The sequence below is a fragment of the Thamnophis sirtalis genome, unplaced genomic scaffold (assembly GCF_051295495.1).
Source record: "Thamnophis sirtalis isolate CommonGarterSnake01/CBP01778 unplaced genomic scaffold, rThaSir2_p1.2 scaffold_2, whole genome shotgun sequence".
In the NCBI taxonomy this organism is placed as follows: domain Eukaryota; kingdom Metazoa; phylum Chordata; class Lepidosauria; order Squamata; family Natricidae; genus Thamnophis; species Thamnophis sirtalis.
Genome location: NW_028261382.1, coordinates 3,414,375 through 3,430,824, shown reverse-complemented (window position 1 = coordinate 3,430,824; position 16,450 = coordinate 3,414,375). Strand labels below are relative to the sequence as shown.

Here is a 16,450-nt window from a genome sequence, read left to right as displayed (position 1 = left end):
TCTATACTAGTCTCCCTTTATTTATTTATCAGCATAAATATAACATATATGTAACAAAAAAGGCAACAGTAAAAAATATTGGGTTTCTGTCTGGATGGACTCTTGTGACGAGCCTAATGACAGAGAGTGGAAGTGTGACCTTCCTCCCATACTTGGGCATACCAGGGGTTGTGACTTTAAGTATATATATATATATATATATATATATATATATGTATGTATGTATGTATGTATGTATGTATGTATATGTATATGTATATGTATATGTATATGCTGGTATTGTTGTATTTGGGTCTTTTCCCATGTAAGATTGAGGTTCTCTTGGCAACATTTCAGCGAGGTCTCACTCGCCATCTTCAGGCTGGGTTTTGGGCTTAAAGTGTGATTGGAGAAAGACGGCAGCTCCCATCACACTTTAAGCCCAAAACCCAGCCTGAAGATGGCGAGTGAGGAAATGTTCCCAAGAGAATCTCAATCTTACACGGGAAAAGACCCAAATACAACATCAGCATACCTACACCCATAAAAAACTATGAATATATATCTATATCTATCTATCTATCTATCTATCTATCTATCTATCTATCTATCTATCTATCTATCTACCTACCTACCTACCTACCTACCTATCTACCTATCTATCATCTATCTATATCTATATATCTCTATCTATATATCTCTATCTATCTCCATCATCTATCTATATCTATCTCTGTCTATCTATCTATCTATCTATCTATCTATCTATCTATCATCTATCTATATTTATCTCTATATCTATCTATCTATCTATCTATCTATCTATCATATGTATGTATGTATGTATGTATGTATGTATGTATTTATGTATGTATGTATGTATCTATATATCTATCATCTATCTATATCTATATATCTCTATCTATCTCCATCATCTATCTATCTATCTATCTATCTATCTATCTATCTATCTATCTATCTATCTATCTATCTATCTATCTATCTATCTATCTAATCATCTTATATCTATATATCTATCTCTATGTATCTATCTATCTATCTGTTTTCGTAGATTTTCACAGGTATATATATATATATTTAAAGGTAAAGGTTCCCCTCGCACCTATGTGCTAGTCGTTCCTGACTCTAGGGGGCGGTGTTCATCTCCGTTTCAGAGCCAGAGAGCCAGCGCTGTCTGAAGATGTCTCCATGGTCATGTGGCCGGCATGACTCAATGCCGGAGGCGCACAGAACGCTGTTCCCTTCCCACCAAAGGTGGCCCCTATTTTTCTCCTTGCATTTTTTACGTGCTTTCGAACTGCGAGGTTGGCAGAAGCTGGGACGAGTAACACTCCGTTATGTGTTGCTAGGGATTCAAACCGAGGACCTTTCTGATCCACAAGCTCAGCGTCTTAGCCACTGAGTCCCTATCTCTCTCTCTCTCTAAAAAAAGTAGGGAAGGGATTTCTTTCCATATATCTTAAACCCTACATCCTCATCATCTTTTAATGAGCCCATACTCCCTTGAAGGGTGGAGTGTAGGCAACTGAATGGAGCTAGCAAAGTGTTTAGTGGCCTTCCCTGTCGCGGAATTGTATTTGGCCAATATATTCTCATCATCATGGCCCAGTGAAATACCTGCCTCTACCTAGGATCGAACTCACAGCCTCCTGATTGTGAGGCGGGAGCTCTGCCTCTAGGCCACCGCACCACTCTTATCTGTATCTGACTCCTTTATTAGTTCCACACACAGAGACAAAAGGAGTCATTCCAAGCGGAAAAGGGGGCCTTGCCCAGCCGACTGAGGGATGAGGGGGCGAACCCCCCATGAGGAACCCCCTCCTCTCCTTTCTGCGCCGCTTCGTCCCTCAGGGGGAGCGCGGCAGCCCTTCGGGTCCTTTCACACATGCAGGCGGACACGCGTGTTCTGGGGCCGTGCGAATGGGGCCAGGCCGGGGCTGCGGGCGAGAGGAGGGCCGGGGGTGGGGAGCCCCCCGCGGGCGGAGGAGGAGGAGGAGGAGGAGGCCGGCTCGGTTGCCCTGGAGAAGCGGCTGGAAGGGCGGCCGCCATCTTGCCGGCCGGGCCCGCCGCCGCCTCAGCCCGACTTACACTCGCCGCCGCGCAGCGCCGTTCCGCCTGCGTGCGTCCCGCCGCTGTGATGTCATCTCGCCCCGCCGGTAGCCCGGTGCCGCGACGAAATTTTTTTTTAAAAAAAGCCTCTCGGAAGAGGCGGTAACCCGGCTTGGAGGCAAAAAAAAAAAAAAGCGGGCGCCAGCGAGCATGCGCGGCTCCCTTCCGCGCGTGCTCGACAGCGCCTAACGAAGCCGGCGGGCCCTGAGGGCTTGCCCTCCTTGGCGCCGAGCCGCGGCTGCGCATGCGCTGCCTCGTCCCGAGGATGCTCAGTCGCAGAGGCTGAAGCCGCCTGCCTTTAGTTGTTGCCCGCTCGGGGGATGGACAAGCGGCTGTCTTTTTCCAGAAAGGCTGGGGGCGGGACTCAGTGGGATGTCCGTCTTTTCCCCCCCCCAAGAGTTTTGGACTTCATTTCCAATCGGCCCCAATCAGCATAGTCAATAGCTAGGGATTATGGGGGCTGTAGTGCAAAATTCCCACAAGACCCTATCCTGCCCCCTCCCCCCCAAAGTCATCCCTGCTTGATGAGTTTGGTAGGAAATTAAAATTCACCCCAAAGGATGCTTTCATTGGTCTGGAGAAAGGAAGTTTCTTAACAACTTTTAGGATGGGTGGACTTCAACTCCCAGAATTCCCCAGCCAGCACATACCGACCGAGGAATTCTGGGAGTTGGTCTGCACATCTTAAGTGCCTGGGGGGAAGAAACAGATTTAGTCTGAAATTAAATACAGTATAATTTGGACTGGACCTGCAATCCAGAAACCTGCCTGTTGCAAAAAAAGGATGACCAGGCCCTCAGCGCAGGAGTTTCCCAGGACCACCAAGGGAGCCCAAGAACCCCCCCCCCCTCCGGGATGCCTTGGCACTGGGGGGGGGGTTCTTCCAAGGCTCCTGCACCTCCTGCGTTGAGAGGAAGAGGGGGGTGTCTGGTCCTTCTTGCAATCGCCCACTCCCCATTTTTTTTGCCATGATCAGGTTCCACTTGGACTTTCCCACCCCCCCAAGACCACCAGAGGGGTCTCCCTCCAACCCCCCCCCCCAGCCACCCACCTGCCGGGATGCAGGGCACCCAAAGCGATGGGGGCGAGGGAGGGAAGGGGAGAAGCTTCCAAGGCACCTGAACCCCCTACTTGGGGTGGGGGGGTGGGGAAACAGGGGGCTGATTCTGCTTCTCCCAATCGCTCCTTTTTGCAATTCCACCCGGACTCTGGAATCCTACCCCCAGCGGGGTACCCCAGGCACTAGAGAGGAGGGGGTGTTTTTTTCTTCCAGGCTCCTGCACCCCCTGCGTTAAGGAGGTGGGGGTGTCTGATCCTCCTCCTTGCAATCTCCCTCCCCACTTTTTTTCTTTTTGCAATGAGCAGGTTCCACCCGGGACCCCCTCCCCTTAAGAAATACCCTCCCCCCCACCTGCAATGATGTAGAAGCCCCCAAAGGGATGGAATTGGGGGAGAGGGGAGGAGAGAACCATCCAAGGCTCCTGAATCCCCTTAAGGCCCGGGGGGGGGGAGTTTGTCCTCTGCCCAAGCCCCCTCCTCTCTTTCTCCCCTCCGCGCGGGCGGGGCGTTGCAACCGCCGAAGCGGCGTCTCGCGCGGAGCCGCTGCAGCTGCCGGGACCGTTCGGGGAGGAGGAGGAGGAGGAGACTCCGGGAACAGCCGGCTCTGCGCCCGCCTCCTCCGCTCCGGCTGCAGCCATGGAGCCTCGGCCGCTGCTCGGGCTCCTGCTGTTGCTGCTTCTGGCCGGCCTCGACCCCGGCCTGGCTGAGCACCGGCCCGATTACGACCGCGAGGCGCTGCTGGGCGGCCAGGTGGGACCCCCGAGCCCATCCTCCGCCGCCGGAACGGCCGGGCATGCCCTGCTGGGAGGGGGAAAGAGAAAGGGGGGTGCAATGAGCCTGGGGGAGAGGAGGAGGAGGGGGTTGCAGAATGGGAGACCCCCCCCCGGAGGTTCTTAAGGCAGCCCACCTGCAATTGGGGTGGGGGGCAAAAGCAACTTCTCTGCAGGGTTAGTGCAACCGGGCTTCTTGAGATCCTTTTTTGGGGGGTGGGGGGACGGACAGGCTGGTGGCAGGGAGGGAGGGGCACATCCTAGCTTTCCTACTAAAAAGAGTGGGTGGGCAGAGGTGTGGAGAGAGAGAGAGAAAAGAGAGAGAAAGAGAGAGCAGGGCAGAAAAACGAGAGAGCAGGAAAGAGAGGAAGAAAGAAAAAGAGAGGAAGAGTGAGTGACAGAAAAAGAGAGAGAAGAAAAGAGGGAGAATGAGGAAAAGAGACAGAAAGAGAAAAAGAGGGAGAAAGAAAGAGAGAGCAACAGAGAGAAAAAGAGAGGAACAGAGGAGGAGAGGGGGAAAAAGTGCAACAGAAAGAAAAAGGGGGAGAGGAGAAAAGAGGAAGAAAGAGAAAAAGAAGAGAGACAGAGTAACAAAGAAAGAGGCAGGGAGAGGAAAAGGGAGAGAGAGAAAAAGAGAAAGAAGAAAAGAGGAGGAGGAAGAAGAGAGAGGCAGTAACAGAAAGAAAAAGGAAGAAAGAGAAAAAGAGGTAGAAACAGAGGAAGAGAGATAGAAAAAGAGAGGGAGAGAGAGGGGAAGAGAAAGAAAGAGAAGAAAAGAGAGGAAGAGAGATAGAAAAAGAGAGGGAGAGAGAGGGGAAGAGAAAGAAAGAGAAGAAAAGAGAGGAAGAAAGAGAGACAAAGAGAGGAAGAAGAAGAGAGACAAGAATAACAGAAAAAAAGAGAGATAGAAAAAGAGAGGGAGAAAGAGAAGATCTTCCTAAATCGGGGGTCATTTTAGTGCTGTTTCTCTGCCCCCCCCGACTCCCCCCCCCCAAAAGGACGAAGTGGAGGAATTTTCCAAGCTCAGCCCAGAGGAGCAGCAGAAACGCCTGAAAGTGATTATAAATAAGATCGACGCAGATCAGGACGGCTTCCTTACAGAAGGTACCACTCACGTCACACACACCACACACATACACACACCCACACCCTGGCCAAGCCCAGCCACTGACCGCTTTCTCTGGCTGGGCTTAAGCCGGTCATGTGAATGAGACCCCGCCACAAAGTGAGGCCCTGGCCCCACCCGTTGAGTATACTGGATTCGTTTAACGACTGCCATGTTCCCTTAACAACTACCACAAAAATGGTTTGATATGGGGGGGGGGTAGTGTTTGTCACATGATGATCCACTTAATAACTGCCATGGATTGTCATAAACGTTGAGGACTAACTGTAGTGATAGAAATTGTCAATTTTCAAGAGCCAGTTTGGTCTAGTGGTGAAGGCCGGGAGACAAGAATTCTAGTCCCGTCTTGGGCATGAAAGCCGGCCGGGTGACTTTGGGCCAATCACCAGGAGACGGGGAGTTCTAGTCCCGCCTTGGGCATGAAAGCTGGCCGGGTGACTTAGGGCCGATCACCAGGAGACGGGGAGTTCTAGTCCCGCCTTGGGCATGAAAGCTGGCTGGGTGACTTTGGGCCAATCACCAGGAGACGGGGAGTTCTAGTCCCGCCTTGGGCATGAAAGCTGGCTGGGTGACTTTTGGCCAATCACCAGGAGACGGGGAGTTCTAGTCCCGCCTGAGGCATGAAAGACAGCTGGGTGACAACGAAAGAAGAATCCCAGGCTTAAGTTTCCTCAAAGTTCTGTTTTATTAGAGACGCCTTATTGGCACATCTGGGGGAACCCAAATCTGAAAACTTCCAGGTTTTCCCCACCCAAAAGAAAGTCCAAGGCCCTGCCCTGCACCCACATGCCCATCACGTGGTCCAATCAGGCCCCGTCCAAAACTCGAGATGCCTCCCAGTCACACCACTCCAGATGCAGGGCAAGGCGTCCTTGACTCTCTGAGAAAGGAATGTTATTTTGATTATATATATCTCACCCAAAGCTTGCAGGACACCCCCCCCCCAATCTGTTCTCAGGGGGTATCCCCTGCCAAGGGGTTGAAGGTCAGCCACCAGGGGGGGAGGGGAGGGTGTCCCATTCCCCAGGCTAACTGGGAAGTCTCCCCAGATGAGCTGAGTTCCTGGATCCAGCACTCCTTCAAGGATTACATCATCGAAGACGCCAAGCAGCAATTCCACCACTACGACAAAGATGGCGACGGGCGGATCTCTTGGGAGGAGTATAATATCCAGATGTATGACCGCGTCATCGACTTCGAAGAGGACACCACGCTGGACGATGCCGAAGAAGAATCCTTCCGGCAGGTGAACGGCCTCAAAGGAGCACCAAAAACACGGAATGTCTCCATTTTATTTGTGATTCTCTTATCCTTTCCTGGATGGTTAAAAAGTTAATATTTCCGCTTATGGGACTTAATCCCCTTTCTGGGGAAGCATAAAAACTGGGCTGGGGTAGTGGTGGAAGCACCCTCTGTTCATTGGGTTGGAACAGGGGTTGGCCATCTGTGGCTCCGGAGCCGCATGTGGCTCTTTCAGCCCTCTGCTGCGGCTCCCAGTTGCCGATCGGCTCCACAGTTGATAGGGCTTTCGGTTAGGACAGGTAGAGGAAAAAGAATGCCGTGCTAGGAGGAGACTCTATGGTGGGGGGGGAACTGGACTTCCGGTCAGCAGAGGAAAAAGGATGCCGTGCTAGGAGGAGACTCTATGGAGGGGGGGGAACTGGACTTCCGGTCAGCAGAGGAAAAAGGATGCCATGCTAGGAGGAGACTCTATGGTGGGGGAACCGGACTTCCGGTTGACTCTCCAATCAGTTTCCTAGATTTGATTTTGGACAACGTTGTTAGTGACACGAACCCGGTTGACTTGCAGCTAAGCCCATGTGGCTACTCAAAGATGGGTGGTGATATTCTCCTGCCTTCAATTTTCATTTTTGGAAAAACTAACCGGTTTTGTTTAGTTTCAGTGGAGTTTAGTTAGGGTGACATGATAGCAGTGTGGCAATGTTTGAGGGGCTGCCACATGGAAGGAGGGGGGGTCAGCCTATTTTGCAAAGAACATGAGGGCAGGAGGAGAAGAAATGGATGGGAGCCAATCAAGGGGAGAGGCAACCTGGAATTAAGGAGAAATTTCCTGACAGGGAGGACAGTTAACCAATGGAATAATTGGTCCCCAAAAGACCAGCTCCATCCCTGGAGGCTTTTAAGAAGAGTCCGAAAAGATATGGGGTCTCCTGCTTGAAGAGGGCTTTGGACTGGAAGACTTCCAAGGTCCCTTCCAATTCTGTTATTTGGTTTTCCTTTCTTCCTCCTTCCTTGCCTCTCGCTCCCTCCCTTCCCCCTCCCTCTCTCTCCTTCCTTCCTCCCTCCCTCCCTCCCTCCCTTCCTTCCTTCCCCATCACTGGAGGTTTTCAAGAAGAGATTGGACAAGCATTCATCCATAATGATGTAGGGCCTCCTTCTTGAGTAGTGGGATAGACTAGAAGACCTCCAAGGTCCCTTCCAATTCTGTTATTTGGTTCCTTCCTACCTTCATTCTTTCCTTCCTTACTCACTCACTCACTCCCTTCCCCCTCTCTCTTCTTTCTTCCTTCTTCCTTCCCTCCATTCCCACCTTCCTTTCTTCCTCCTTCCCTCCCTTCCCCCTCTCTCTAGTTCGTTCCTTCCTTCCTTCCTTCCTCCCTTCCTTCCTTCCCTCCCCATCACTGGAGGTTTTCAAGGAGAGATTGGACAAGCATTCGTCCATAATGGTATAGGGCTTCCTTCTTGAGTAGTGGGATAGACTAGAAGACCTCCAAGGTCCCTTCCAATTCTGTTACTTGGTTCCTTCCTACCTTCATTCTTTCCTTTCTTACTCACTCACTCCCTTCCCTCTCTCTCTTCTTTCTTCCTTCCTTCTTCCTTCCCTCCATTCCTACCTTCCTTTCTTCCTTCTTCCCTTCCTTCCCCCTCTCTCTCCTTCCTTCCTTCCTTCCTTCCTTCTTTCCTTCCTTCCTTCCTTCCTTCCTTCCTTCCTTCCTTCCTTCCTTCTTTCCCCATCACTGGAGGTTTTCAAGAAGAGATTGGACAAGCATTCGTCCATAATGGTATAGGGCTTCCTTCTTGAGTAGTGGGATGGACTTGAAGACCTCCAACGTCCCTTCCAACTCTGTTATTCGGTTAGTTCTATTTATGAAACCGGGTCTGAAATGTTGGCGGGAAGCTTTCGAAAGGGGACTATAACAGCGGACTGTAAATATCAAGATTTTTTTGGTCTTCTTAATCAAGAAATACCTTCCTCTTTGCGAGACGTGGAAAAGATGAGAAACTGACCTGCTTAAGGGATGGCACCCTTGGGTAGGTGGGCTGGGTGGACCTGGGAGCCTGCTTGGTTGAGGGTCAAGGGGCCCAAGGGGCTTCGGGGAGGCGGAAAGGGACACCTTGGCCTGCAAATTCAGGTTTTATTCTTGTCTTCTTCCCCACAGCTCCATTTAAAGGACAAAAAGAGGTTCGAAAAGGCTAATAAGGATGGCGATTTGATGTTAGATTTTGAGGAATTTGTCGCCTTCGAGCATCCGGAGGAGGCCGACTACATGAAGGCAAGTCTCGTAAAAACGGGCTGCAGGAGGGGCTGCTTTTTACCCATCGCCCCCCAGCCCCACTTTTGTCGGTTTATCAAAATATAAAGTAGAAAACCTACAAAGAAAAATAATGATGATGAAAAAATAAGGAGGGAAAAGGCTCAGGGTGTGCGTTATGTTAAGATACAGCCTGTTGTGCCTTAAAATGGATTCTACCGTTCTGCCTTAAAATGGCTTCTACTGTACAGCACAGTGGAGCTGACATGGTAACGGCTTCACAGTACTCCACAAGGGGGCTCCCTCTGGTAAAGGGGGAAAATCCAACATTAGAAATTACGTTTGGTCCAGATATTTGTGAATGTCTTAATACAGTATTCGGAATAAACAAATACCGGGGCAACGCTGGATTAACAGCTAGTATATTATAATAATATATAATATATTACTGTTGTGGCCCAGCAGGAGCCGTTGGAGCTGCCACCAGACTCCGACAGCGAGGGGCGCTCTGAGTCGGCTCTGGAGGATGTGGAGGACCCTGGACAGGGTTCCGACTCCGAGCAGGGCGCAGAGAGGCCACCAGGTGGCGCATGAGCCTTGGACCAGTGGGGAGGAGACAAGGGAGAGAGAGCCGGACGCCAGTAGTGAGTTGTTCCTGGATGCCTGGCACCGAAGAGCTAATAGGCGTCAGGAACAGTTGCGCAGTTACAGGAGGTAATTGCGCTCAGCTGGTGGTCATTAGGCTCCTCTCGAGACTATAAAAAGGCTACTTGTGCACACGCCCCTCTTGCAGAAGTCAACACAGGATAGAATGTCGGAGAACATTGTTATGAGCTTGGCAGGCTGGATTGCTGCCAAGCCTTATCTGTGTTTATTGCTGCCCAAGCTTGTCTGTGCCGGTTTCCTGCCAAGGACCTGTCTGTCTGTTAATTAAATGCCGCAACTTATCTTTGACTCGGAGTGTGTTGGCGTGGGACGAGGGGGGGGGGTCAGAACAATTACTATATATTATAACATATATAATATATATATACTAGCCACTTCTACAGCAGCAGGCCTATCTAGTTGGCAATACCCAATTCGCATACCACGTACCCACACGTAACTAAACTCTTGTTTGCAAGTTTCAAAGGATCTGTAAGCTAATTACGCAACTTGAGACTGGTGAGTTCCCAGCGGGAGGAGTCCAAACCTGCCATCTTTAATACTGGCGGACTTCAACTTCAATATGGCTGGCAGGGGAATTCTGGGAGTTGAAGTCCACAGGTCTTAAAAGTCGCCAAGTTTGGAGACTCCTGGTTTACAGTCCCGTGGAGGGATGGAATCTTTTGACCTGATCACTTTTCTGACCTTCTGGTGGTTTCTCTTTCCCACCAGGAGTTTGTCATCCAGGAAGGTTTGGAGGAACACGACAAAGACAGGGATGGATTTATCAGCCTCGGGGAGTTCCTTGGGGACTATCGAAGAGATCCAAGTGAGTGGCGGGCCGTTCCTGTTCAGCCTGGGGTCTTCAAAAGATCACGAATGGTTAGGAAGCCTGAAAGTTCTTCTAAAGATACCTGGAGGAGGTCCCAGCTTGAGAAAGCAGGGAAGGGCCAGGGATGTCCAGAAAGTTAAAATATTTCAAAATGGTTGTGTTTTTTTAAAAATATTTTTTTAATATAATAATTCCATCTTCAATTAATCAGTGTGTCGTCAGGATACAAATATCTTTGTAAAATCAAGATTTACAACAATATTCATTGTTGACTTGCAGTGAAAGACTTCCAGTGTTGGGGCATTCACAACTTCTGGAGCCAAGTTGTTCCACTGATTAATTGTTCTCACTGTCAGGAAATTCCTCCTTAGTTCTAAGTTGCTTCTCTCCTTGATTAGTTTCCACCCATTGCTTCTTGTTCTACGTTCAGGTGCCTTGGAGAATAGTTTGACTCCCTCTTCTTTCTGGCAGCCCCTGAGATATTGGAAGGCTGCTATCATGTCTCCCCTGGTCCTTCTTTTCATTAAACTAGACCTACCCAGTTCCTGCAACCGTTCTTTATATGTTTTAGTCTCCAGTCCCCTAATCCTCTTTGTTGCTCTTCTCTGCACTCTTTCTAGAGTCTCCACATCTTTTCTACATCAATACGATACAATACAATAGCAGAGTTGGAAGGGACCTTGGAGGTCTTCTGGTCCAACCCCCTGCCTTGGCAGGAAACCCTATACTGTTCCAGACAAATGGCTATCCAGCATCTTCTTAAAGACTTCCAGTGTTGGGGCATTCACAACTTCTGTAGGGAAGTTGTTCCACTGATTAATTGTTCTCACTGTCCGGAAATTTCTCCTTAGTTCTAAGTTGCTTCTCTCCTTGATTAGTTTCCACCCGTTGCTTCTTGTCCTGCCCTCAGGTGCCTTGGAGAATAGTTTGACTCCCTCTTCTTTGTGGCAGCCCCTGAGATATCGGAAGGCTGCTATCCTGTCTCCCCTATTCCTTCTTTTCATTAAACTAGCCATGCCCAGTTCCCGCAACCGTTCTTCAGAAGAGTTTCCCAGCTTGCCCCCTAGGCAAAACACATGTTTTAATGGGATTTCGCTCCAAGAAAAAAAGGCGGTTTAATCAAATTAACGTGTTTGAAAAATAAAATTGCGACTTTTCTTTTCAGCGGCCAAAGAAGATCCGGAATGGATCGTGGTGGAAGAAGACCGCTTTAAAAACGACTACGACAAGGATAAGGACGGGAAGCTGAACGCCAAAGAGTTGCTGGCTTGGGTGATGCCCAACAACGAAGGCCTTGCCCAGGAAGAGGTAAGAAGAATATTTCAGTAGTACTCCAACTTACGACGGTTTGTTCAGCGACCATTCAAAATTACGACAGCACTGAAAACAGGGACTTATTGGCCGTTTCTCACAGTTACGACCTTTGGAACGTGTCCAGGGTCAAAATTTGGCTGCTCGGCCACTGGTTCGTACTTACGGCCGTTGCTGTGCCACGCGGGGTGTGTGGGTGTGTGTGTGTGTGACACGTGATCCCCTTTTTGCGACCTTCTGATGAGCAAAGTTAATGGGGAAGCCCGATTCACTTAACTTACCAACTGCAATGGCTCGCTTCACCACAAAAGCGAGAAAGGTCGTACAGTGGGGCAAAACTCGCTTAGCCAACAGAACAGAAACTAACCACAGAAATTTGGGGGATCCATTTGTGGTTGTAAGTCAAGTGGCCTAGAGGCGGAGCTGTCGCCTCTCAATCCAGAGGCTGTGAGTTCAATCCTAGGTAGAGGCAGATATTTCTCTCGCTGGCTGAGGAATTCTGGGAGTTGAAGTCCCCACGTCTTAAAGTCGCCAAGGTTGGAGACCCCCCCCCCCGGTGTAAGTTAATACGGCTAAGTTCCAATTGGTGCTGATCAAATTTATTTTCTAGGCCGTTCACCTTCTCGATGAGATGGACTTGGATGGAGACCGGAGGCTTTCCGCCAACGAAATCCTCGAAAACCAAGATTTGTTTCTCAACAGCGAAGCCACCGATTACGGCCGACAGCTGCACGACAAAAGTTTCTACCACGAAGAGCTTTAATTTCCAAAAAGATGCTTTTCCCTTCCTTTCCAAATTGAGATTTTCTCTCCCCCCACCCAGCCCCTTGTTGTTGAGCTCTAAAAAAATAATAATAATGCCAATCGGGCAGCAATTTTATGTTGCTAACATTCCCTGTACGTTGCCAGCATTACTTTTGCGGTCTAATTTAATTTAATTTTTTTTTTTTAAAGAGGAAGAGAACAGAGACTTCGATACCGCTTTTTGAAACTTGAAAATGCCAGGGTTTGACTGCCAAGTGTCAGCCCTCCTTTCGTTAGATTTTTAAAAATTATTTTAGGAAAAGGGAAAATGCAGTTGTAGCTGTGTGGTTGCGTGTTGTTAAATAGTTTTTCTATCCTATTTTGTACATTACAAAATTCGGGAGGATGAAGTGTTACATGCGAGGTTTCTGTGCGTATTCACCGGTTTGGGTGGTAGAACGATAGGGAAATATTTTCGCATTTGGAAAGTATTCTATTTACTTGGATTAAAATGTTCAAATGCCCGCCTCTCTTTTTTTTCCCTTCCCTTTCGTGCTGCTTCTTTGTATGAATCTCTTAAAAACTGCATTCTGTCTAGCTCGAAGGGGCTCAGTGGCTAAGATGCTGAGCTTGTCGATCAGAAAGGTTCGGCGGTTCGAATCCCTAGCGCCGCATAACGGAGTGAGCCCCCGTGACTTGTCCCAGCTTCTGCCAACCTAGCAGTTCAAAAGCACGTAAAAAAAATGCAAGTAGAAAAACAGGGACCACCTTTGGTGGGAAGGGAACAGTGTTCCGTGCGCCTTCGGCGTTGAGTCATGCGGGCCACATGACCACGGAGACATCTTCGGACAGCGCTGGCTCTTCGGCTTTGAAACGGAGATGAGCACCGCCCCCTAGAGTCGGGAACGACTAGCACATAGGTGCCCGGGGAACCTTTACCTATCTAACTCAGCTTCTTAAAAGGAAGCGTACTTCAAACCAGGATCTATAAGGGGCGCAGTGGTTAGGGTGCAGTACTGCAGGCCACTTCAGCTGAACTGCTATCTGCAGTTCAGCGGTTCTAATCTCACCGGCTCAAGGTTGACTCAGCCTTCCATCCTTCCGAGGTGGGTGGAAAAGGTCGCACGGAAATGTTGTCTGGGCCACGCTTCGGGAAAGCCGAATTTCCAGGTTCCAGGGCGCCTGATGTTCAGCTGGGCAGTGTGCATGGATTTTGGCAGTGCCACACAGGAGAAAGGATCACCCTTCAGAAAAGCCAAACTTCTGGCACGCATGCGCACCCGGCAATCAGCTGGCCAAGCGTGTGTGTGCAGACTGTTTTTTAGCACTGCCACCCGCGTGAAGGGCAGTGGCTTGTCTCCTGCGCATGTGTGCCAGAAACCCGGAAGAGAAAGAGGCAAGGCCACACGTGCCTGCCACTTTGGGCCACGAAATGGTATAGGGTCTCCTGCCTGAGTAAGGGGGTTGGACAAGGAGACCCCCAAGGTCCCTTCCAGCTCTCTTCTGATGGATGGATTGAAACCCTGAAAGTTGAACACCCTTCTCCTCCCCTCCCTCTGTCCCTCCATCTCTCCTCTTCCTTCCCTCTTTATCCCTCCGTCCTGTCCCTCTCCTTCCCTCCCTCTCTCTCTCCTTCCTCCCTCCCCTCCCTACCTCCTTCCTTCTCTCCCCTTCTGTCCTTCATCCCCTCCCTCTTATCTTTCCCCTTCATTCCCTCTCCCTTCCTCCTTCCATCTTCCCCCTTCCTTCCCTCTTTATCCCTCCCTCCTGTCCCTCTCCTTCCCTCCTTCTCTCTCTCCTTCCTCCCTCTCCCTCCCTTCCTCCTGCCATATCTCCCCGTCCATCCTCCCTCCCCTTTCTTCCCCCCTCCCTCCTTCCATCTCCCCTTCCTTCCCTCTTCATCCCTCCCTCTCTCTCTCCTTCCCTCCCTCCATCTCTCTCCCTTTCCTTCCTGCCTTCCCTTGCCTTTCTTCCTCCCCTCCCTCCATCCTTCCATCTCTCCCCTTCCTTCCCTCTTCATCCCTCCCTCCATCTCTCCCCTTCCTCCCTCCCTCCCTTACCTTCCTTCGTTCCTCCCTTCCCCCTCCATCATTCCATCTCTCCCCTCTTTCCATCCCTCCTTCTCTCCCTCCTCTCCTCTCCTTCTTCCCTTCCCTTTCTTCCTTCCCTCCCTCCCTCCAGACTCCACTTCTCCCTTCCACTTCCCTCCTTGCACTTGTTATCTTTTTCATAGTTTAATCTTACTGGTAATTGGCAAGAAAATGCTTCTTAAAAGAAATTCTTTTCATCTGTGGGTAAACAAATTCCTCTCCTTCCATTTGCATACAGCTGTAATGTGGGGGAAAAAACACAAGGCCCCTCAGCCTCCAGTTCCTCATTCCAGGGGAGGCTGGCAGAAAAGCCCCCCCTCCCTCCCCCGTCTCGGTTCATGGCTGAATAGAGCCATTGATTGTGCCTGGAATCCCCCCCAGCATCCGGATTTCTATGGCCTGGCTGGCCAAAGGGTCCTTTTTCTTTCTCAAAAAAAAAATCACCCTGCCTTTTATTTATTTATTTTCCCCGGCAGGTGCAATCGAAAGTTTACATTTGAAATGTTGCTCCAGGTAGTTCTCGACTTGTAACTTCGAGCGTCCCTGAAACGACGTGACTTACGACCCCTTTTTTTCACACTTAACGACTGTCGCAGCATCCGCACAGCCTAGCGTTCAAAAATTCAGATGCTTGGCCGCTGACTTGTATTTACGACGGGTTTGCAATGTCCCGGAGGTCATGTTCCTTCCAACTATTCCATTCCATTCCATTCTTTCTTCTACTCTACTCTATTCTTCCTTCTTCTATTCTATCCTATTCTAATTTTTTCTTCTATTCTGTTTTCTTTCATATTCTTCTATTCTTCTATTCTTTCTTCTATTCTTCTATTCTATTCTATTATTTTTTCTTCTATTTTCTTTCATATTCTATTCTTTCTTCCATTCTTTTATTCTTTCTTCTATTCTATTCTTCTATTCTATTATTCTTTCTTCTATTTCATTCATATTATTCTATTCTATTCTATGCTTTCTTCTATTCCTTCTTCCATTCTCCTATTATTCTATTATTTCTTCTTCTATTCTTCTATTCTATTATTCTTTTTCTATTTTCTTTCATATTCTATTCTATTCTATGCTTTCTTCTTCTATTCTATTCTTTCTTCCATTCTTCTATTATTCTATTATTTCTTCTTCTATTCTTCTATTCTATTCTATTATTCTTCTATTTTCTTTCATATTCTATTCTATTCTATTCCATTCTATGCTTTCTTCTATTCTTTCTTCCATTCTTCTATTCTATTATTCTTCTATTCTTTTTTCTATTATTCTTTCTTCTATTTTCTTTCATATTATTCTATTCCATTCTATGCTTTCTTCTTCTATTCTTTCTTCCATTCTATTCTTCTTTCTTCTATTTTATCCTACCCTACCCCACTCCACTCAACTCTATTCTACAGATAAATGTCTTTACGTTAGCTGGGCAACTCACTCCGTAACCCCCCCCCCCTTTACTTCCTGCCGCAGAGGAAATGCAGCCAGTTTAACTTTCATACTTAGTTCTCCTAAGCAAACTATTGTCTCTCCCCTTCGGGGCAACCCACAAATGATTTGGGACCAACGCATGAGCCAAAATTCAGAGGGGGGGGGTGTCTATGCTGTCCTGCAAGCCTATTTGCCCTTGCCCCAAAAACGCTGCCACTCGTGTGGCACAGATGCAGCGCACAACCGAAACCTGCACACACACACACCCAGGCGCGAGCTGTGCATTTCCTTCGCTCGACGGAGGGGGTGAAAAAAAAATCCTTCCGTTCTTGCACCAGTTCTGAGCCCGTCACGCCACCAAACCCTGCGCCTTTTTCCCGTAGACACACATGCAAGAAGTGCAAAAGGTTTCCAGCACACACCCCTTACACACCTGTTGCTGTGCTCCTTTCGGTGGTCCACAAAGGTAACCTCCAACCCCCCTGGAGGAGGCCCTCTGCGGAGTTCCTCCACCTGCCGTCCAAATTACCTCCCTTTCGCCTTCTGGAGCGTCACTCTCAACAGGGTTGTGTTGAAGGAAGTGGCTCGTTTGCACCCAGAGGATGGCGACAACGCCTGCACTTCCACGCATTGGTGAAAGGCAGCACTTCTTGGCCCGAAGCGAAAGGAGTTTGACATCAGCCCCAGAGAGGTGGGGCAAGGGGAAGGGCTCTGAGGTCTGGGGTGTGCTTTGCGTTTTTTCAGCAGCAAGCAACCCTGTCTCAGCTTCCTTAAAACCATCGCAGAACAAGCTAAGTTCTAAAGAAGACTTCTCTCCAGAGCGTGTGCACGCACGCACACACACCACA

General features: G+C 49.1%; 1 protein-coding gene across 1 annotated transcript; it reads left to right on the top strand.

Moving 5' to 3' along the window:
• Positions 1–3,751: 3,751 nt before the first annotated feature.
• Positions 3,752–12,614, top strand: RCN2 (reticulocalbin 2). The gene is made up of 7 exons (XM_087704014.1): positions 3,752–3,918; positions 4,937–5,042; positions 6,114–6,310; positions 8,466–8,579; positions 9,936–10,032; positions 11,201–11,343; positions 11,957–12,614. The coding sequence occupies exons 1-7, from the start codon at positions 3,805–3,807 to the stop codon at positions 12,107–12,109; spliced, it is 924 nt and encodes a 307-aa protein (XP_087560140.1). The 5' UTR covers positions 3,752–3,804; the 3' UTR covers positions 12,110–12,614.
• The last annotated feature ends 3,836 nt before the right edge of the window (positions 12,615–16,450 follow it).